At 37.4% G+C, this 24,033-nt stretch overlaps 1 protein-coding gene across 1 annotated transcript in view; it reads right to left on the bottom strand.

The window, feature by feature from the left end:
* ADGRV1 (adhesion G protein-coupled receptor V1) overlaps positions 1-24,033 on the bottom strand; it is a 278,553-nt gene that overhangs the window by 146,150 nt on the left and 108,370 nt on the right. Inside the window, exons 73-83 of the mRNA XM_051642551.1 lie at positions 23,081-23,216; positions 21,292-22,139; positions 19,369-19,486; positions 18,325-18,496; positions 15,473-15,715; positions 12,666-13,073; positions 11,577-11,761; positions 9,791-10,040; positions 9,472-9,611; positions 7,651-7,811; positions 6,249-6,349 (exon numbers count right to left, since the gene is read on the bottom strand). Of these exons, the coding sequence (XP_051498511.1) occupies positions 6,249-6,349; positions 7,651-7,811; positions 9,472-9,611; positions 9,791-10,040; positions 11,577-11,761; positions 12,666-13,073; positions 15,473-15,715; positions 18,325-18,496; positions 19,369-19,486; positions 21,292-22,139; positions 23,081-23,216 (2,762 nt within the window). The remainder of the gene's footprint in view (positions 1-6,248; positions 6,350-7,650; positions 7,812-9,471; positions 9,612-9,790; positions 10,041-11,576; positions 11,762-12,665; positions 13,074-15,472; positions 15,716-18,324; positions 18,497-19,368; positions 19,487-21,291; positions 22,140-23,080; positions 23,217-24,033) is intronic.

Raw genomic sequence — 24,033 nt, 5'->3', positions numbered from 1 at the left:
TGTGCTGAAAAAGGTTTGACTGCCATCTGCAGGTCACAGTAATCGGTGCACCGGTAGCAATTAAAAAAGAATAATAATAATTAAAAAAATACTACAAGCCTAATAAACAGCCAGCGCAGATACTAGAGAAAAAATTTAATTACATTATATATGTGTGTATATTAGTGGAAATAACCAGAAAAGCTTCTTAGTGTGTTTTTTTCTGGTAAAAATATAACTGGACAAAGAAACATCAGCTTCCTTTATTCTCTAAGTGGTTTGAAACCTAACCTGTACCTATTAGGTACAAATGCAGCATCTATTACTGGCTAACATTTTGCTTGTACTTTAACTAGCAATTATTTAGTGCTGATTTTCACGTAGTAAATTTCCAATTAAACCTGTCTTAAATAAGTCTTCTCGTACAGAGCCGGTTGTTAGCAGAACCACAAAACATTTAATTGTATTGTAAATATTTAATCATACTTATATTCTGCAAATACTTTAGGTGGGTATAGCTCTACAAACATCTTCTATTTAGAGTTTTCTGTTAAATTTAGCCTTCCCTATCAGGCTAGTTCTATCTGGGCAGAACATATGCCAGAATATCGTAACACAAGTAATTGTACAAAGACTGCCCTTCAGCTGTTCAGAACAGCTAGCACAGTGGTTTAGTTCACTCTTGTCAAACATGTCTCTTCTCTTTTCATTCTGCCTTAATGCCACTTTATTTTCTTCAACAGCGGCTGCCAAACTGTCTTTACTTCCTCTCTAAGCTAGCTAAATGGTTAAGCAGCTACCCTGCTAAAATCCTCTTTCAAAATCTTGTTCTAAACTTGCAGAATAATTGCATGGTGAAAGCAAAAGAGATCAGGACAGCCATGGATTTTAGGGGTTGAGGATGAATAACAACTTAGAACGGATCTAAATAGTAATTAAACTAAATTACTGTATTTACACACCACATGGAACAGTTACCAAGAATTCTTCTGCACAGATCAGTCACATGTAAGTGTAAATGCAGTGTATTTAAACAAAAAACCAGCAAGCAGACAGAAGACCCTGTGGGTCCAAGCTAAAGTTAACTTCCTTACTTCAGAAGTCCTTCACCAGCTAGAACTGAGTGAAGTATTCCAGAAGCCAGAGGCATCTGACTTCTCAGTCCTACTTTTGTACATGAAGAAGGAAAGGCAATAACGGCATTTTTATGCTCTTCTCTATTAGGAGAAAATCCTTTCTTAGTCTGTTACCTTCTGTAGTATGTTCCTGCATTAACAATTCCCACTTTCCTCCACCCATGAAGTACATACCTTAGATAGCTGTTTTGTTGTTGTGGCCTTTTTTTTTTTTTTCCTTCTCATAAGTAGAATGAATGTTGAGAACTAAAGATTGAAAAACAAAGTAATTGAAACTCTCCCTTTGTGCTTAAAATTCTTACTAGCAATAAATATAAAAATGAGCTGCCTCTACATCAGGGCATTGTGTGCACTAATAAACCTTAATGACCAGTCTCAACTGGAGTCTCCACCTTCACCCTCTGCTCCAAGGCCCAGCAGCCCTATTTAAGCTCAACCATGGGCCACCAGTCTCCACCTGAGCTGATCTCCAGCCTTTCCCATCTCCTTCTCCTTGCTCCTGCCCAGCCTTGAGAAGAAACCTATGAGATTACAACAGAGTTTCTGTTGGAAACTCTGGATTGTTAGCAGATAAGAACTACTAGGCCCACTACTGACAGTACACTTGCACATCACTGTATGAAAAGTGAACAGTGGTGTGTGGATAATATAATAATAAAGCCACATTTAACAAAAAAAAATGCAGCAACTCTTTATTTTATATTTTATATTTTTTATATTTCCCATGCAGGTCAAACTTTAAAAATGCCTTTGTTTCGGTTCTTCGTATTTTGGAGATAAGTTGACTTAGACTATTGTCATGAAAACTGAATTTCCACTGAGTATGCAATCCAGGTGAAGTATTTCCCATAGCTTTGCCTGCTTTCACTATAGATCCTTTGGAAGGTGAGTGTGTGGCAGCGTGATGCTGATTTTACAGAAAAGCAGCTGCAGCACTGGCCTGAGAAGGGAGGAACAGCAGTTTAGCAGCTTGCTGAGAGCTGGAATCATGGTCAGGGTTCCTTCAGAAATAATTAAGCTCACTAACTACTAGTTCAGCTAACTAACTCGAAGAATATTAAGGGTATCTTGCAGAATAACTAGACCAAAACTGGGAACTGAGGCAGGTCACAGAAATAATGCCTTAAAGTACAAATTCTTGTTTGGGATATTATTTAACATGTGACTTATTGTGGGGTTTTAAGGACTTTAGAAAATAAGAGTTGGGCCTCAAGTCTTCACCTCAGCTATAGAGCATTATGAGAACAATCCGTTAACACCATGTTTAAAGACGCTTCTTGTGCAGGTGAGGCATCAATTTATTTTCATTTGTCCTTCTTTCTGACTGACTTTTAGACATAGAAATGAATCATTAAATTCCTGGAAAAAAGACCTCTGTACTACACACCAACCATCCTGACCATAGTGCCCAGGGCAGTTACAGAGTAAATCCTACTGGAAGCTGTACCTTGGGCAGGAGTAGGAGGACAACTGGGAACAACCACTGTAGATTTATGAAGGGAAAATCATGAGTGACTAACTCACTCTCCTTCCATAAGGAGATGAAAGGCTCAGGCAAGGGCAGCCAATGTTCTTTTTCTTACCTTTAGCAAGGTCTTTGACATGGTTTCTGTGTTATTCATGATACTATCATTAAAATGTCAAGACATGCTTTGGTTAGATGGATTATGGTGTCAGCAGAAAACTTCCTGCACCATGAGGCTGGAAAGCTTGTGATGAACAGTATTAAGTCCATCTGAAGCCTGGTAACTAGCAGCACTCCTCAGGAGTTGGGACACAGTGGCTGATACTACTTAAAGCATCTGGGCATAGATAATAGGACAGAGGGACTTGCTGGAAGTTTGAGAAGGACACAAAAAACTGTATGCAGGTGATTTGTAAGGCTGTTGCTTACAAGAAACTCAGCAGGCTGGAAAAAGGGGCTAACTTCTGACAAAGCTCAACAAAGGCAAAGTTCTACAAGATGCTGAGAGAGTAACACCATGTAACAGCACAGGCTGTGGCAAGACAGCAGACCTGCAGAAGACGACTTGGGGCTCCAGTGGATGTCAACCTGACCATTTGTAAGCCATATGCCTTGTTGCAAAGCAGCCTAGTATTGTTGTTCGACTTCTATCAGCAAAAGGTAAAGAGAAGTGATTGTTGCCTTCTATCCAACATTTGTGTGACCATACCTGGATACAGGCAGGATCTCCACTACTGGAAGGAGACTGACACACAGGAATAAGTTCAGTCAACATCAACCAAGACATTTAGGGGTCTAAAGCACACAATATACAAAAGACCTGCAGCTGTTTTAGAGTGTGGATCCAAACACCTCTTGCAAGTGTATACTGACAGCATGAGAGATAATGGAGACAATTCGCAACACATGAAATTTAAACTAAGTACTGGGAGATACTTTTCACAATTGGTAGTCAAACATCAGAGCAGGTTGCCCAGAGAACCTGTGGGATCTCCACTGCTGAAGGTGCTTGGACTTGAAATGGACAGAGTCCTGAGCAACCTGATCTAAGCTGGGTTTGCTCTGAGCAGGAATTTAAACAGGAAAGTTTTCAGAGGTGACTTCCAGCCAATACTCCTCAATAGGACTAAAGGCATCCAATAGATTTATAATAACTAGGTTATCAGTACCAAAAGAGCCACACTAACTTTCCTTGAATGAATGCACCAAGATACCCTGGAGGCCACCTTTTTGCAGAAAAGATCCTGGACATGCTGACAGACACCAAGTTGATTATGAGCCAGCAATGTGCCCTTGCTGCAAAGAACACTGATGGTAGAATTTCTTTACCAAAAGAGTAGTCAGACACTGGAATGGGCTGCCCAGGGAGGAGGTGGAGTCACTATCCCTCGAGGTATTCAAAAAACATGTAGACGTGGCACTTAAGGACATGCTCCAGTGGGCATGGTTGGCGTTATTGTGCTGTTGTTTGGTTTGTTTGTTTGCTTCCTCCTGGGTAGATGGTTGGACTCAGTGATCTTAGAGGTCTTTTCCAACCATGACGATTCTGTGATTCTGTGATTCCCATCTGCTAAGCACTTGTAAGGCCACACCTGCAGAGATGTGTTGAGTTCAGGGCTCCCCAGTATGACTGGGACATGGATATACTGGTGGATCCACATACATTGACATTGACATACAACATGATGATGGGATGGAGTGTCTCTCCTAAGAGAGGGAGCTGGGACTGTTCACCCTGGAGAACAGAAGGATCAAGGGGGAACTTGTTAATGTATGTAAATAACTATAGGGAGGGTGCCCATAGGATGGTGCCAGGCTCTTTCAGTGGCACCCAGTGACAGAGCCAGAGGCAATGAGCACAAACTGAGGCTCAGGAAGCTTCACCTGAGTACTAGGAAACTCATTCATTATGAGAGTGACTAAGCACAGGTTGCCCAAGGAGGCTGTGGAGTCTCCATCTTTAGGAATCCTAAAAAGCCAGCAGGACATGGTCATGAGCACTAGCTCTATGTGTCCATACTTGAGCAGAGGGAGTAGGACAAAATAAATTCCAGAGGTCCCTTCCTACCTCAATCATTCTCTGTGCTTCTGTGTTTAAATTAAGATCTTTTAATGAGTTTGAAATACCTGGTAAGGAGCCCTCATAGAGAAAAAACAAAAGACTTCTCTGAAAAACAAAACACAGTGTAAAAAGACACAAGCTTCTCTGTACTAGAAGTACAATATATTGCCAATGAAATGGAAAAGTATTGGAGACAGAAAGACTGCAACATGGGTAAGTGTAGTTCCATTACATGCAAAATATAGAATAATTCTGGGACCACAGACAACTCAACGTTAAGTACAAGGGAAAAGCAGCGGAAGCTCTTGCACAATCTATTGTAAGACTATGAAACGTGCTGTAAAGCTCACAGTAGTCTTGGTTTCTCTAATTTTGACACTTTACCATATGCAAGCCCTTACCTCTGTGTCCCAAATGAAGTCTGCACATTTGTACATTAGTAACTACGCACATCAAAGGTCCCTGCAACGAACTAGCTTCCTGTGTAACTACACAGAACTATTAAGACACATTAAGAATGTGTTTCAAAAATAAAGAACTGAGATTTCCAGAATCTTTTACACTCTAAGATGCAAGATGAAGGCTGGTATCCACTGATCCCTACAAGTGCTGTTAGGACCTTTTCAGCTCCTTCTATTTAAAGTCCAGCTGTGTGACAGACATTGCCAGTGTACCACACTGTACAAGAAAGAACTGTACGTGAAGTAACATGAACAAAATGATACACCAACCACAACAGAGTACAAAAGGTTGTCTTAGAGAGATGTGAGTTACTAAAATTTTACACGTAACGTGGGGCTGATTTGATTATCTACAGTGCCCTTCCTTTATGTATCACACATTACTCTGAGTAATAAGCTTATATTCTCTCAGCATCCCAGCCTTGAGCTTATATTTAAATTTGTGTTTACATCATCTTTATAGCATTAAAAATATGTAGAAAATATCATTTTAAAGGAATATTTCCATAAAGTAATTTTAAAATACTTGTGGCTATTCACAGCTTTCGATTTCACCAGAGGTACCAAAGCAGAGGAAGTTATAATATTTTATAGGACAGAGAGACATAGTCTGTTTTTATATGCTACTTCAGTTTGCTGACATTCTATTACCTACCATTTGAACTAGGAAGACTTTCTACAGCTTATTATCTTTTTTAATTTCACTTTTTTGTAGCTATACCTTCCTACAAATACTCAAGTGCAAGAGAGCTTTCAGCATATACTGTTCAAAATAAACATTTTGCACAGAATTTATCATTACTGACATTAGGCTATTTAATAAATAATTATGTTAATGATGGATATCTTACATCTCAATTATATATGCAATCATAAAACCACTTATTATTCCACATACAGGACTATCTTCTCACATGGCTACACAAGACACAGGTTTTCTCTAAATATTTTCAGAAAACATTTAATTTCAATTGAATTCACATCATAGGATATCGATATTGGATTAATTATAAGTATGATGTGTTGAAATTTAAACATTTTCTGAAAACATTTACAGTGTGGAAAAGTAAAGGAGGTCAGTTCAGACTCAGTCATGGAAGTGAAGAAAAGGAAAATAAAGATTTATTTCATCCTTTTTTCCTTACCTGAGTACCCAAACAAGCAACCATCATGTGAGTGAGAAGTTTAGCTGCAAACATTGCACACCTGGTGCAGAAAAGGTGGGAGATAATAGCCAAAGTGAAACCTACACAGAAAAAAAAAAAAAAATCATCAAGATAATAATATAATAATAATAATAATAATAATAATAATAATAATATAATAATAATAATAATAATAATAATAATAATAATAATAATAATAATAATAATAATAATATAATAAAAATAAATTTCCAACAAAATTTTATGTTCACTCTGGTTCACACTGGGATCACACATGAATTTATTACTGAAATGCTAACATCAATGTAACTTTTTCATAGGCTTGGGAGAGAAAATAATTGCATAATGTAAGCCATTCATGGGTTACACAGCCCACAGTCATTTTTGCAGTTTTGTTGTTTTTTTTGTTGTGGTGTTTTTGTTTTGTTTTGTTTTGTTTTAATTTCTGCATGATATAGGTGATAAATATACAGCAAAAGTAAGTCTTCAGTGTTCATATTACCGCATCCAAAAATCCTTTTAGAAACAAACAGATTAAAAAATTGCCTCCAGCTGGGTAGTATTGCTTTAGAAGACAGCTTAAGTACCAGTCTCCCTTTCATCCATGTTCAGCACAGAAATGTATTCTAGCAGTACTGGGAAACAGTAACACCACTTTTCTGGTCACTATTTCCATGTGAAAATGAGCAGAACAGAAATGTAAAAGTGCCCTTTGTCTATCAGGAAGTAGTTTTTGGAAGAAGGACCCTGGGAAAGCTGAGCCACTGAGGAAAAGACTTCTGAAGCTCATGTAGACTTAATTGTTTGTGCACTTCCACATCACAGGAAGGGCAAAGATTGGTTACCTAGAGCAGATCTTTTATTCTTCTTGAGACAGAATGGCTGCTTAAAACCAAATATTTGTACTATATGAATGAAATAAATAATTCCAGAAATAACTATTTCTAAATCTTTCCACAATTACCCAATTATATTTATACAACTATCTTGATTTAAAAAAGTAATCAGAAATAATAATATTCTATTCCACTCTATTATTTTTTTTAATGCTCCATACATAGATGGAGAATTTAGAGAAATACAGAATATCCTTTTAGCTCTTAAGTCTAAAGCAATTTGTTCATCACTAGATCTAAATATGTATAATCATTTAAAGAAACACCTTTGACAACCTAAGAGGCTAAAAGGCATTTCAGTTGTATTCAAAGCAAACCCTTAACCAGGCTGAAGAGTCCTACTTTTTAACATACATTCTTATGACACAAGACTACAGTAAACACCTAGTGCTGAACAAATATCTGTAGGTCTTTATTGCTTCCAGTTCAACAAAATATTTCTCTTAGCTTCAGCTTCTACAACATATTGGCTTAAATCAACTGACCTGAAATGCAGATGAATCCAGAAGAGAAAAAAGCCTCATTGTATGAAGACAAGTTATCTGTTTGGGCATAAACTGCATAAATGGACATATGAGAACAAGAGCATTCCACATAGTCTGAGGTGTCATCAACCACTTTGCAGAACCCACTGTCAGACAGCCAGCTGCAAAACAAAAAGATGCACAAAGTTGGGAATGGACTTGTGTCATTTACATGGTAAGCAGGCTTGAAAATTGTTCTTGTATCTCTGAAATACCAAGTTTTCTTAAGTATTGCATAGGTGTTTTGTGCAATCTTTCCAGTGCAGTTCTTAGAATAGCACGCTTTTATTAAATTAAAATATTGTTTACAGATTATTTTTTACTTTAGTTATTTAAAAATGCAAATATATTATAATTAACTTTGTTTCCCCACCAATAGAGAATTTCTGTGGCTGTGTTAGTAAAACTTCTGCAAGATTTACAGCTCTGCCTGACTTTCCAAATAGTTTGCTACTTGCACAATACCTTACCCCTTTATGAAGAACACTTAATTTAACACTGCTATAAAACAAAGTGCTGTTTTGAAACTAAAATTCATGTTTTGTTTTCTTTCAGTATTGCTGAACTGATTTTGAAAAAGGATACTACAGGTGACATCCTAAGCTATTTCTAGTGGAAATCACATCTGCTCTGTGTTACAGTGTCTAGATAAAAAGAGAGCTTGCAGGTAAATTTGCTGTGTCTCTTTTCTGAAGAGAGGTAGTTTATATCAACAACAGACTGATGTAATCCAGTCAGTCTAATAAAATAATGTCTAAACCAACAAGATCTCAGCAGGATACAGAAGATAATTGTCTCCAAATTCATTTATACTGTGTAAATAGGAAATACACAGGCTAATCTAATAATGGGCCATCGAAGAGCTCACACAGAAAACTCCTTAATATGTGTAGCAACAAGAATGGAAAATGATCAGGAGGTCACCATAGTTTCTAAAACCCAGGAGACATCAACTTAAGGTAGTAGCAACAGTACTAGAAAAACAAACAAAACTACAGGAGATGGCTTTCTGTTAAAAGGTAATAGCCCTATACAGATCATTGCCAAAAGATGTGCTAAAATTCTGGTTGGTGCAGGGACAGACCAGACAGGTTTGTGACAGACAAACCCTTTTGGGGATGAAATACACAAAATCATTCAGCTCGTAGAGTCAGTGGAGTGTATAGTATTAGGCAAACTACTATCCGTGCTTGTCCTGATCTTACTCATTCCTGGTCATTTACTTTTAGCTACTATTGGAGACAGAATATTTGTCTAGATAAAACCCTAACCTTAACAGGTTTAACTGTTTCACTCACACAGTGTCTTTCACAGACCCAGTGAATAAGGGTCTGTGTATTAGGAATATTTTGAGCCAGTGACCTGAAGTAATAACCAGAGGTGCAGGTTTAATTTATTACTTTTTAAAGAATGGCCATGAAGTATTGTCTGGTAACAACTGTAAAGAGTACCAAGTCATTAAAATTAATGAAGTGATGTAAGTCTGGGATTTATGGCTTGCCAGCATTGCCTAACACATTGCTACATAATCTAAATGCTGTTTTGGTGAAAACAGTCAACAGTAGAAGTTTTAGAAACGTCTGAGCTAGAATAACTACATCTTTTATCATATGAAAAGTTTTGTGTGCTGGCACAAATGCCAGAAAAAAATTAAGGAAAAATGACAGATAGGAAATGGATTGATTTTTTACTTGCAAATTATCTACTCAGAGTTATCACATCTTAGACAAATACACAGGTTCATGGTCGAAATTGGAAAACTAAACAGATTAATAAAATAACCTTTCAGCAGCCTGATTCCAGAGGAGACACAGAGACTTCTGTTGAACAATCCGACTTCCAGCAGCATGAATTCTATAAATTACTTCATTGTTATCTTTCAAAGGCCGCGAACTCCGACCCTTCAAACTCATAGAAAAAACCTGAAACAAGACGTAAAAGGTAAATACAAACCTAGCCTGAAAATTCAACAGTCAGTGCTCTTTTTAAGCTGAGACACACACAAAAAATGTTCACATTCTTTTAAATACATTTAAGATGTTTTGAGCAATACTGAAATTAAATTAATTTATTGAAGAAATAAATTGCTTTCTCTTCCAACCTTGTTCTTCAGGGCAAGCTCTTTGTCTCCAGTGAGGAACCACTGCTGACTGCTGTATTCTGTGAACTGCACAGATTCACAGTCCTCTTCTTGAGGAGGTGATAATACAACAGAGACCTCTAGTAAACGTTCAGGTACTTGAATAGAATCCCCATCTTTTCCATCAAATCTGTGTCCATTGATTTGTTGAGGAAACCAGTTGTGAGCCATTATTGCAATGTATGGGCAGGTGTCAAGGATATTTTTACCTCTGTTGAAACAGAAAAGCAATAGTGCTGGTAAGTGGAACTGAGCTTCGCTATTCTTCACACAATTACTCTAAATAATATACGTAATTAATACTTTAATCCTCAATTTTTAGGCTTTATGACATTGAACAGTTTCTGTTTTGTGGAAAAAAAAACAATAAAAAAAAGAAAGAAGGAATCAAGAAAAAAAAACCAACAACTTAAAAGCAGGGCTGAATTATTATGTATTTCAGCTTCTCCATTTCCTCTGTTTTTTGCTCGCTATAATCTGCAACCAAAATTCCTCTCCATAGTAAACTATTTTACCATAATACTCATCTTTATATCTCAATGTAGAGATGAGTTTTCAAGAAGGAGAGGTCTTTACCTCTTTACCTCTTTTTCACAATAGATAAGGCAAAAAAAACCTTGCAATAGAGAATTTGAACTTTCAAGTTCTGGATGGTGTTCAGGATAGTGTTGATATTTATGTCTTTTGGCTGAGATGAACTTCATACCCCCTACAACTTAAGAAATGTCAAGAGAAGTTACATCCCCAACATGAGTTGAGATAAAAATCAAAACCATTCTGGTTGTCTGAGGGGAAAAAAGGAAATGTTTTTCTAAATTCAACTACCCATTGTTTAATAGATTCACAGTAGGAAAAAATCCACTGTTAAAAACCATCTGTTTCATAAAAGAGTGTCATCTATTTCTGCAGACACCTTTTTCCCGTGCCCATTAGCCTGACCACAGGGTAGTATATGCACTTGCAGACAAAACCAGCAATTTGACACTACATGTAACAACTACAAGCTTTTAGATTTTTTTTCAATAATGTTCAAGTGACTAAAACCAAACACACAGAAATTACAAAATGCCAGTAGAAATTCTGGGGTACCTACTCTGGTCTGAGTCTTAGAACGTAGCTCTCCATCATATAATTACATATTATTTTCTTAGTAAGATCAATGAATCATTTTCCAGGTATTTGAGCTAAAGGTGAATTAATACATCCCAGATTTTCTTACTCCTACTCCCATGGCTACCCTGTATCAGTCTACCTAGTGATCTGTGACATCAGCTCCTAGTGCCACTATTGTGCTTTCTAAGGTTCATATCATAGAATGGTTTGGGTTGGAAGGTAACTTAAAGATCATCCAGTTCCAACACCCTGCCATGGGCAGGGACACCTCCCACCAGCCCAGGTTGCTCCAAGCCCCATCCAACCTGCCCTTCAGCACTGCCAGGGATGGGGCAGCCACAGCTTCTCTGGGCAACCTGGGCCAGGGTCTCACCACCCTCACACTAAAGAATTTCTTCCTAATGTCTCACCTAAATCTCTCTTCTTCCAGTTTTAATCCACTACACCTTGACCTCTCACTACAAGCCCTTGTAAAAGTCCCTCCCTACCTCTCCTGCAGGCCAGAGTGCAAGATATTTTCATGGCAGCAACATGTTAGAGAAAACAGTCCCTTTTCTAAAAACATCATTTAGATGTTGACTATATCAGCAAATTGTCACGTGTTTCCAAAATGTATGAATTCAAGTTTACTAACCTTTCTCCTGATGATCCACACATTATTCCAGTCAACAGGGAAAAAGCAAACTTCTCAGTCACTTCAGCCAGCAGGCTGTATCCTCGTGTGTCCTCACGTTTTGGGCTAGCCAGAGCACAGAGTATCTCATAGAAAAGACTTCTACTTTTATCAGTGAGCAACTGTTTTTCACCTACATCTGTAACCTAATGAGAAGAGAAGAAAATAATGTTATGCACAGAATTCTGTTTGTAACATTTCCTGGTGTTGAACAGTTTAGCAAGACCTCCATTTTTTATCCCAACGTCCATTCTGAAAGCTCAGAATATTCTTCTCCACCTTCTGATCATTGCTGCCAAAGTGTGAGACACAGTCTATCTCAAAACCACATCAATACATGTTTATAAATAGGGATTTGATTATTAAAGAAACCATGTGGAGTTATTCATTCTTTCACAATTAAAAGATTTTTAAGTTCTTAGAATTTTTTACCATTTTTTCTCTGTTTTCTGTATCAAAATGGCAACAATCACAAAAGAACTGTTGATTATTAATAGTTATACTGCTATGTGTCTATGTATTTAAATATTTTCCAGCTCCTGTGCATTACTCCACAGGTCCAGAAGAATGAAAAAGCCATAAAACTAGTTCTAGAGTTTTCATAAAACTGAAGTGCCATTCTGAAATTATGAGCTACCCTGCCCAGCTGATTCCCAAAGTTACTGCAGGAAAAAAGGCAAGCTGCATGCCTGGTTAAGAGCACAGCAGACTCCAGCTAGCTCTAGTAGGATTTTTATAAAGCTGAAAGTATGGCACCAAAGGGAAAATTTGGCACAGCAGGAAATCTTGAGCTATAAGTACATATGCAAAATTAATACTGGTCGCTCATTTCAACCTATTTTATTTTTTTTTATTTCATGTCCTCAGCCTAACTAGTGGTAGACAAACTTGTTCCTTCATTGTGGGACTTCAAAATGTCTATTTTTACCTTTGCAGTTTTGCACCTGAGTCACTGCTGTGGATGCCAACCTTGGTGTTTTCACAGGCCTAGGTGTTATTATACTCTTAATAAAGTCATTGGTCATTCAAGGAAGTGCAGGGATGGTTTACCTTATCTATTATATGCATCACAGCAGTGAGCTGTTCTTCTGTTGTTTCTGTAGCCACTTTGACATTCAGATTCTGGAGGACTCTGTGTAAAATGGTGTCATCAAGAGGCTGCTGCAGTTGATCAATCAGCCCCCAAACTGGCAAGGAGTCCAAATCTGAGACAATGGTGACGTTAGCAATACCATAGAAGTCATCTACTCTGGCTCCCCCTGTGGGATTAGAAAGTACAACCTGGAAACGTTTTGGAAATGGGTTTAAAGATGCTGTCTTTGGAGTCAGGGTCACATCCAGAAAGGTATTTCTCTGTCCAGGTTCTAAAGTCAATAAACCTTCAGATCTGGCAAAATCTTGTCCTGCCACAGCTGGAGATATGAAGGTCCGACCAATAGGTTCAGGTTTTTGTAGCTCCTTAAAACAAACCAGAAAGAGCTTTAGGTAGCACTATGATAGACACAATTGTTCAAAACCTGCTGCTGTAGAAGGCATGTATTTTAAATAGGTAAAGCTTTATTATGTAAAAAAAGTACTCTTTTAAAATGCAGTTAAGAATGATATGACAATTGCATTAAATGAAATATCTCCCTGAAATAGCAATTTGTCACTTGTAGTCAGTGACAACCTAGGGGAGGAATTACATATTATCATCAATAATAAACAGGACCCCACCCTTTCTTTTCCAAAACAAAAAATCACAAAGCTTTTCTGTGTGAATTCCGAGTGAATACATGTTCTGAGTGAACAGGTATTACAGAAATCTTAGTACATCTGTAAGGTGAATTCCAGAGGGGTTGGTGTAAGTTTTTCTCTGCAGCATGAAGTCCCTCAGTTCACAGGACAGAGAGGCATCACAGGTACATAAACACTGAAGCAAAGCAAAGGCTTTGGAAAGCTGCGCCCAAAGTAATTTCAGTCTCAGTATTAATACTTAAAAGAACAATCCACTTAGGTCCAAAGGCAAGGCAAACACTATGGAATACACATGCAGAACAGACAGATGAACTTATCTAGGAACGCTATATGGCCTCGCTTCCCTGGGATGTAGCATTATTTTTAGCTTCCTTGAGGTTTGCAGATACTTTTTCATTCTTCATATTCTTGCTCTTTTTGTCAGTTGCCATAACCTTGATACTAAATCTGGTAATGTAATAAACTTTCCTTAAGTAAAAACTAATATTCTAGGCTGTTACTCAAATGTATGATTTTTCTACAGTATCTATTAGTTTAATAAGTACAGATTGTATACTGACTCTTAAAGTCTCCTACCGTAAGAAACAAGAACTTTTATTTGTGAAATACTAGAATCCTTTTAAAAACATTAATTATGAGAGTTTACTTAAGGAAAAACAAAATAAAACATTGTTTTGGAGTGCACAGGAGAACCTGGAAAACAATGCAGCGTGTATCTATTAAAAATCGCTGAAGAACAGGATCAAACATCTGTGCAGGTTTCTGTGAGAGGCTGTGTTTTGTTTATCCCTTGCAGTAGATTATTAGGAAACAGGGAAATAAATGGTAATAAAAGCATTACTGACAAGAATAAAGTTTAAGAAACCTTTCTAGAAGTGAGATAAACATCTGTTTCCAGCTAGTGACTCATGCTTCCTGTCTGCTGTGACCTCTTATTTTACAGGTTCCAGTAGTGCCAATACTTTAGTACTTGGCCATGCACCCTCAACCTAATAATGTCCAAAGAATGCTTGCTATATAAGAAATACAAACAGATAAGGAACTGCCCCTATATTTTAGCCTGAGTATACACTGGACAGTAGCAATTTCTTATCCACTTAACAGCTAAATGATAAACTCTTGGCTGGAAAGAATATGAAAATTTGTTACCACACAATCTAACTAAAACACTGGCCAGCTACTACATAATAAATGCACAGAAACACCATGTAATCCTGTGCAGAGAAAACAGGTATGTATGTAATGTAACAACAGAATGCAAACCCTGTTATTATAAAGGGGGATGGGAATATGCTAGAGACATAAGGATTTGTTATAATGACTTCCCCTGAAAAAATGCTTTTAGTTATAAAATCCCACATATTCAGAGTAGGTCAGGCTAAGCACTATTCCAGTACAAACTTAGAGGAATCCCTCTTGCAGCCTGAGCCACGATATTGGAGTCACAGCTACAAGGTAGTGGAAGGAATCATGTTTTTCAGCTGTGTTACTTATGCTAGAAGAGAATCTTCACCATCTGTCAATAATAATGAGGTACTCATTTAAAGACAAAAGGGTCAAGAGAAGAGTCTGGTGTTACAGCTGCAAGCATAACGAAACTTAATGGGGATGGTAAAATTTCCTTAAAAGCACGAGATTTTCTATCAGAATAACAATTTTCAAGTTTAGCACTTCAGGAAGATGGCATCAAATTTTATTAAAGTACTCCTTCTCTTTTCCTAAGTGTGCCCTGTGACCTTACTTGTGACCCAGAAAAGCCAGCTTCTTAGTGTCAGAATACTGATAGTTGTACCCATTGTGATAAAACTTAGCATCAGAGAAAGAAGCCTTATAAACTGGAGGCTCATAAGAACCTTACGACTAAGAAAGAAATGTATTTAATGCCAACTATGGTCTTGGAGGCCACTGGAAGTTACTACAAACAAAATCATTCTTGGCAATGTAATGAAAACAAGGTCCTTTTTACTAATGGAAAACCAAGGAAGTTGGATCACATGGGCCCAGCAAATGTTTGGTTATTTCCTGAAAAAATGCTAATTACCGTGACATTTATTTTAGAGAATGAACAATGATTTAACAAAAAATAAGTTGAATATTAAAAGTAATAATATAAGTCTTACCTGCATGCTGTAGCTGACCATTGTGGTTGCTGATGTACTAGAATCTCTAAGCACTTGCAGGCTGATTAAAGTTGTCTTCTTATAAGCCACAGCAAAACGAGATCCCACAGCGAAATACACCAAACCATGAGGAGCATCACTTTCAAGGACTGTTATAAAGGCAAATCTGGCACTGCTGTTCAGAGCAGCTCCTGTGCTCACAGCATAAAGCTCAACAAAAAAATATGTTTCAAATTCAGGTACCTGTAAATGAGGGATGGTTTTCATATCATTAGAAGACCTACTAATTACTTTCAGCTTTAAAAAAAATGTATACATTCTTTCCATGCTTAATGGATTTCTTGTACCAACACTTACCACAAGCATGTTCTTGAAATGTCTAGTAAGTAGAATGAGTTATATCTAAAAATCATAATTTTGCAGCAGGCACCACTCTGTCATGTGCAATAATGCCATCTGAGTTTTTGTCCTTGGAACTTCACTGCAATAAACTGGCTATTGATGTACTACATGTATTGTGGCTGTTAATTTGCTGAAAGAACCCAATGGTAAATTCTTAAAAAGCTCAGTTTTCCAAATTAAGGAGTCAGAAAGCTGTACTTTTTTTTGGTAAGGAATTTGCTTTTTCACTTTATTGTTACCTAACAAAAAGCCATGTACACATTTATTTACCAGTGGAAAAAATACAGAGAGGTCCAAATGCAGTTTTGAAACTGCAATTAATATTGGCTGGATTTGAGTACTGAACTCTGGAGAAGTTTTGAAAAAAAATTTAAGTAAAGCTTTAGTGTCTATATAATAACATGTTTATATATTTTTTTTTCAAGCAAATCTCACTAGATTTGAATGCTTAACTGAATTTATCCAAAACCTCACAGCCTGAAGATACCATCTGGTAGACTTCTGTGAGGTTTACAGAAAACCTTGTCAGTCCTGAAATAAAGGCTATTGACTTTTAGTGTTCATATGTCAAAGAATTAGTCAATTCTAAAAACTAAATGCTTGTTCAATGAAAATACAGTAACAATATTAAATTTCAACATGACACATTGGCCTATCTTGGATTTTGTATCTACAATACAGACATACCATGTTTAGAAATAGACATCTGATTACTGAAATACTAGAACTAACTGGAAAGATTTCATCTGAACCTATTACATGCATTCATGAAGCAGCAAACTAACAAAAAAGTAGTTGTTTACAAGACAACAGCATCACAAAAAGAAATAAATATTATCATTGTAGACAATTTTTAAATTAGTAAACATAGCTTTTTGTTTCAGGTCTGGATTTTTTTTAATCCTACTTTAATCCTAGGAAAGCAGGATTCACCTCTTAGCTAATGAAGTCAGTACAAATGACTAAGTAAAACTTTCAAAATCTGGAATATGTCATACCATATACCATAAAAATGTTAAATATTTATTGAATTTATGTATTACTTCATCGTCTCATAATGTATTTGTTACTAATTTATAAACTATCTTATGGAAGAAGAATTTGAAAGTATTTGGGGGACATATAGCATATATTTTAATTGAGCTGTTGTTAAGTAAATCTTAAAATTGATTAATCTTAACTAATTGATGACAGGCATAAATTTACTGGAATGCCATAGAGAACTTTATCTTTCCATTAGCACCTGTTAGTGTGGCACACGCTCATGCTTCATGTGGTACAACTGCATATGTCTGCAGCTGCCACTGCTGTCATTAATTAATTATATCACTCTTTTGGACTACACAGGTTCAAACTCCCAGTTTACTCAGCGAGGCAGCCTGTGCCTCCCTCATATGTATATTTTAATCATTGGTTCAGTAATTTAAAAATAATATTTGAAAGCTAAAGAGGAAAATGGCCCTCTTACTGAAGTAAGGGAATGCACCCTGCTCCCCGCTGGGAAAACACTATTTCCCACATCCTACATCTTGCATTATTTACCAGAATGTAGTCAGAAAAACCTTAGAACCCTTGTAATATTCTCCTTTCCCATTCCCTAGACCTCAGCTTTGCTACTAGGCTGACTGGTAGGATAATTTCTTGGAAAGTTTCAAACTCTCCTCTCTTAAAGTATGACAAACATTAATGCTTCCTTTCTTCAGGGGCTGCTCTCACCACTAGGTGTTCACACAAAAATAGTTTTTCTTTCTCTTTTCAATAAAAATGACTGAATGTTGTGCTTTGTGTTAAATCAATACCTTCTGCATTCTTGAGTGCCAGCTGGGCCTCTCAAGGCACTTAGGCTTAGACACACCCAACTGACAAATGCCAAATGGCTTTAGTGGATGATGGCTGCTGAACTGAACTCAGCTACTCACACACTGGATGTGCACAGTGACAGATTTTTAGACACTCAGAGATTCTTATGCAGCTTTACAACTGAGTAGAGTTTTCACAGATCATTGTGCTAGATTTAGGCACGTAAAATTATGCAGACTTGCAATAAAAGCTTTTTGCCGTTATTACTTACAGGATCTGCTTTCCATAAACCAACTTAAGAAGTGCTTTACTAGATCTAGAATTTACTGTGTGAAGGAGAAGAGTTCAGTATATGAATATGCATGTCACTGAAATCACACCATTCATTTTTTCTTACTGCTCTGTAAAAATCAGAGATCTGCCATTTACTCTCCTAATACTCACCTCCTTTCCAAATTTTTACCAGTCACAATGGAGGCAGCATAAGCCTGTAAATAAACATGTTTGCAGAGGAACCAAGCAGATGTCAAGTTACAATCTTCAAACTGTGTTCTACACATCAGTTCCTCTGGATCAGAGAGCTTTTTTCAGCTTGATAAACTGCAATCCAACACTACAGTGCTGCACCGAAACAAGCAATAATTACTCACATTATCAGGTTTTATTTCAATGGAGATATTGCACTTTGTTTGCCCTGCCATGCAGGTAGTGGCTCCCCGTGCAGATACAAGTTCATTCTCCAAGTTCATGCCATCCTTCAGAAGGACAACAGCTGTTTTATTAAAGGTCACACGCCAAAAGACCTTCACATCTTCAAAAGCCCTATAAGCAAATCAAAAGAGGATACATGTCTTGAAGGAGATTACTTTAGGAAACATAAACCACAAAGGTAACAGACGTTTTATTATTCAAAACTTATCACCATGGAACAAACTTCTTTAAGATGAAAAATTATATATTTTCATTTAAATTCTTTCCTCTAGAATCCATTTAGATTACCAAAATGTAACTCAGCAAGACAATAAAGCAATTAGAGGCAGCTAGATTCTTCTCAATTTTTGTTTCAGAAATAATGGGATTAGCTGAATAAGAAACACTGGTGCTTGGAAGACAGAGATATGCTTAAGTACTTTCCTTAATATTATAGTAACCATTTGCCTGGAAAGCTAGGCAGAATTTGTCTTTCTTCTAAATTTAAGGAACTTCAGAGTATCTGAGCATATTTGTTTAAAGCACACATAAATGTGCAACATATACATGTACTAATTAGAAAAAAAACCTATCATCTTTGTGATGAGAGTGAAGAGATCAGCATAATACTGACACTCAGGTACCTACTTAATTGTTCACTTTAGTATTCATGCCCACATAATATTACACAAGGAAATTAAAATTTGATTACACCTTTAGCAGTGCAAATACCTTCAGCAAAACTTTCACACTTGTTGCCTTACAGTGTAAGTTGGGAAATACTTGGTTTTTTTCCATTCCTGCTTTGTAACAAGACAGACCTAATCACATTCACAACTTAAAAGCCTGTGTGCCAAATTCTGGAAAGTTATCAAAGGAGCTAAAAGGCAAAGATTTATTGTAAAGCTTCTCTGATAACCTCTTCCACTAGCAGCAGCTTCCGGGATTCAACACAGCATATTACAGCATGTGGGAAGGGCAGCTGAATCAGCTGTTGCCTGCACCTGTTTGGTTGCCTTGTAACAGTCAGCAGCACCTCTCTGTTTTCTGAGTCTTCATCAAGTACAAGACCACTTTGTACTTCTGGAATGAATCCCAAAATGCCATTCTGGAGATCACTTCCTGTACAGGAAACAGTCCATGAAAGCAGTTAGCATGACAGTAAAGCTGAGAATAAAATTATTATTTAAATGTGCATAACTGCTAAAAAAAATAAAAATAGGTATCAAAAGCATGGTGCAAGGTACCACTTGGGGGCGTGTCAAGAAAATTTCTTTTAATGTTTCTATTATTATTTTATCCTCCACACTTATTTAGAAGTTCAAATGTTGGCATTTCTAAATTTTATTTTAACCAGTAGATTAAGTATTTTTTAAAGTAAATTCCTTATGAGAGTACTGGCACCATCTACACATCAAAGCTTGTATTTTCAGCAACATTCAGTAAGCTGACTGAATTCTGTGTCCCTTCACTTCAAGGCACTATATGCTACAGTATTTTAGAAGTGTCCAAAACCTTGCTTTTAATGCCCTTAGGAGATATTCCTTCAGCTGTATTATTTTATGTTTACCATAACTCAGGTAATACACCTAAAGAGAAATGGGCCTCAGTGTGCCCCTAGATGGACATAGTTGTTTATGGGTTAAAGATGGGTTTCCAGGGACAGCTTTCTTATTCTTCCCACCCAAAATGTTGTTTTTTTCTGGAGCTGTAACATCTGCTTTTCTCCCGCATCTTTAACTCAGTATGTGGAACAAGAGAGCTGCAAAATACTGCAGGGAAAACTGCAGCATAACAGGAATGGAGTAAAAAAACAAAACAAAACAGGTTTAATGAGGGAAAACTAAAGTCTCCACATTCTCTCATTAAAACTTTCTTCTAAAGGATTTATCTTTTGCAGGTAGTGAGGGTTTCACTCTGCAACTGGGAAGGCAATCTAGTTGTGACACAGTGCATCTTAAATGCCAATAAATATCCTGCAGATTAACAGAGAATGTGTGTTTGCTTATGCACATGCACATATATTTAATCTGCATGTCTTTTTTTTTTCTTAATCTAGATAGTTCATGCAGATATGTGTTTTCACCCTTTTCCATAATGTAAGTTGTTTCCTTATCTTACTTTATGTACTCACTGTACTCAGGGTACAACTAGAACATGTTAACACACTTGGGTGGGATCCAGCACAAGTTCACATCCCAGCTTGTGCACATGAACAGACTGCTTCTGTTAACTTGCACATACAGGCAGCTGGTTACTTGCATGGTGAGTTCTAGAGATGGTACACATGAAGGGAACAGGTGTTTTATATTACTGTTTCTAAAACTTAATCTATACTGTGGTTCAATTTGGTTGTTACTCAGTTGGTAGGTCTGATAGATAGCTAAAAGCTAACAGAAACCGGGATTCTGACACCACTTTCTCACAGTGGCACGCAGTGATTGAAAGAAAAACTCTTCTCTGATGTCTGTGCAAACCCATCCCCAGAGGCAGAGGATGATGACACTGCAGATATGAACTGAGCAATATCAAAACACAGAATCTGAGGCTTTTTTTGATACAAGCCCCATACAATTCAAAAGTGACAAGACAGCAAAGAAAACAAAAAAGCCTGCAATGCTACAACACCTGCAAGAAAACACTCACTCTCAGCCTCTTCCCTTCATCAAGTAAAACAGGACAAGAACTGTGATAAGCAGCATCTATAAATGTATTTTGAGCTACGTTGCTAAGGGATGCATGGTGGGCTTCACGCTTTAGGCACTTCCTCTGATCTGGAAAACCCAAGGTTTGGGAATAGAATAACCTGCTTATTATCAAATATAATTCCAATTCTTATATTAAAATTGCTATGAGAACATACAGTTATTTACTGTTATTTAATCTAAATGTATTTCTTAATTTTCTGAGGGGGAAAAAAAAATTACCTTCAATAATAACTGTTGCAAAAGCAGCAAATCCATATTCATCCTTTCCTTCCACAATCTGAGCTCCACATTCAGGATCTGAGAGGAAAACATGAAACAACTCCTGCCCCTCAGGCTCATCGTCATCCAGAATTTTTATGGACACCTTGCTTTCTCTTTCTCCATCCAGCAAAGTCAGAGTGACTGCCTGTTCCTCAAAATCTTCTCCTTCTGTTGCCCATGTGAAGTTTGATTTTCCATAAATGTTTCCAAAAGGATATGAATGTACTCCACTCTGTGCACTCAATCCTCCAAAAGTTTTAACAGTTACTTTAATATCACCAGTAAAACCCTTTGTCCTTCTGATATGAAGTGTCACTGTGTTGGGGGTACTGCTGTTTGTATCTTCTTCAACATAAATAAACTCTGGCCCCAAACTTAGTATTCCATTAAGAATATCATTAGCCAAGATATTAACTGTTGCAACACTGAAAGATGGATTCAGTCGTGGTGTCCAGGCAGGATCCAGAGGTTGAACATCTAAAATTTCCACAGCAGTCAAATTTACAAAAAAAAATTCCTCCATTTCAGGCAGAGTGTCATCAATTATTGATATTTCTATCACAGCGTGTGTTTGAAAATGTAAAAACAGAAGCTCTCCATTGTAGATGGGTATGAAGTCTTCTAGTGGTTTGGCACTTCCTGGAATGGTCTGATACCTCAGTTTAGTGAGATTACTTTGAAAACCAAACAATCTTTGGACATGTAATGTGACTGCCTGAACATCTTCTTCAACTGAAACAGATCTTGAGTTAGGAGCAAACTGAAAGATCCCCACTGGCTCTATTTCAGCTGTTGTAAATCCTGATCTGAAACAGAAAAGGTATTAAAATTGAGAGAGGAAATATGAAGTATGAAAAGTAAAACCTTGAAGAATGACATCTTTCAGTGAAAAATCAATGATGGCTGTAAGGAAGTGGATTAAAACCACGTGTAAACAGTACAGGGAAGAAATGTTTTTTTATAGTATGAACTTTCCTACGAAAGGTCATTCTAGTATACTCAGGGTATTTAACTGAGATCACAAACAGGTGTTCTGAGGACACCAGGACAGACAAACCTAGGAGAAGGGGGCAGTCTTAGGAGTTTAGCCATCAGTTCATTCCTACCTCCTTCAGTTTTGCCAGTGTAATTGTAATATGGTGAAGTCAATGCAGTGTTACTCTATCTCCATTCTTTTTATACCACTTTTAGCTATCAATGAGTAAGGTAGAATGAAAATAGTTTGAAGAACAGATAACATTTTAGCTTGAAAATGAGATTAAATGTAATGTATTTGGTTTTTTTAAAAAAAAAACACCACAATTTTAAAATATAAATTAGATATTTTCGTGGAATTTCTTGGTTAATTTTATTTATTTTAAATAATGTTTGTTGTCTGAGATCTTCTAAATATAGATTTTTAGGGACACTAATGAAACCTGCTACAGCTGTTTTCATTCTGCAGCTTCCTGGCTCTTGATTCTTCATTTTCTGAACTGTCTCCACCATCACAGACAAATTCTAGGCATCTTAAACCCCAGTGATATGAAACAGACCACAACTGGAGAAAAGCCTCAGTTCTGATCAGGTCAGATCTGCAGTACTGATACTTGTTTCCACCTGAGACAAGATGTAAAAAGTTATCAGAGGCACCACAACCTGGTAGCTAGCTATAATTTAATAGGGATTTGTAAAAGGTGTGTGCCTGTACACAGGTCATAATTCTTACAGCACCTGTGAAACTAAAAAGCACAAGAAACTTCCTTACCTCAGGCGTGCCCCACCAGACACATTGCTGTGCACTGCTGCTAAAGTGATGGCAAATGACTCGTGTTTATTTAGGCTTGGAGTTGCCTGAAATGAAATGACTTTACGTTGCTCACCAGAGGAAAATGCAACAGTCCCTGAAGGAAAAGAGAGAGTGAGAGAGAGCACGAGTCAAAAGCACTGAACAGGAACCCTCTCCTTGCCTGGGAATGTGCTGAGATAGGGACTGCAATCACAATCCCACTGCATGAAGGAGCAAGAAATCTGCTTTATAAGGCCTTTCCTATATGTGTCCAGCTCTGGGGCCCCCAAAGCAAAAAGGGACATGGACCTGTTGGAACATATCAAGAAAAGGGCTGTGAAAATGATCAGAGGGCTGGAGCCCCTCTCTGATGAAGACAGGCTGAGGAAGTTGGGGGTGTTCAGCCTGTAGAAGAGAAGACTCCAGGAGGACCTCATAGTGACCTTCCAATACCTGAAAGGGGCCTATAAGAAGGCTGGGGAAGAGCTGTTCACTAAGGCATGTAATGACAGGACAAGGGGTGATGGTTTTAAGCTAGAAAAGGGTAGATTATGTTGGACATTAGGAAAAAGTTCTTTAATATAAGGGTGGTGGAGCCCTGGAGCAGGTTGCCTAGAAAGGTGGTGGGGGTCCCATCCGTGGAGACATTCAAGGTCAGGCCTGATGGGGCTCTGAGCAATCTGGTCTAGTTGGAGATGTCCCTGCTTATTGTAGGGGGGTTGGACTAGATGACCTTTAGAGGCCCCTTCCAACCCAAGACATTCTAAGATTCTAAGATTCATTAAAATTGTCCTTCAGGAGCATAGCATTGTGCTTACCTCCCAGATATGTACCTATGAGTCTTGGTTCTTTTTTTGCTCATAAAATAAACATATACCTTCCAGATAAAAATTAGACCATAAAACTTCATTCTAAGGACTCTTCATCAACAG

Source organism: Apus apus, chromosome Z (assembly GCF_020740795.1).
Source record: "Apus apus isolate bApuApu2 chromosome Z, bApuApu2.pri.cur, whole genome shotgun sequence".
Taxonomy (NCBI): Eukaryota; Metazoa; Chordata; class Aves; order Apodiformes; family Apodidae; genus Apus; species Apus apus.
The sequence above is the reverse complement of the archived record's forward strand: the minus strand, read 5'-3'. Positions and strand labels throughout refer to the sequence as shown.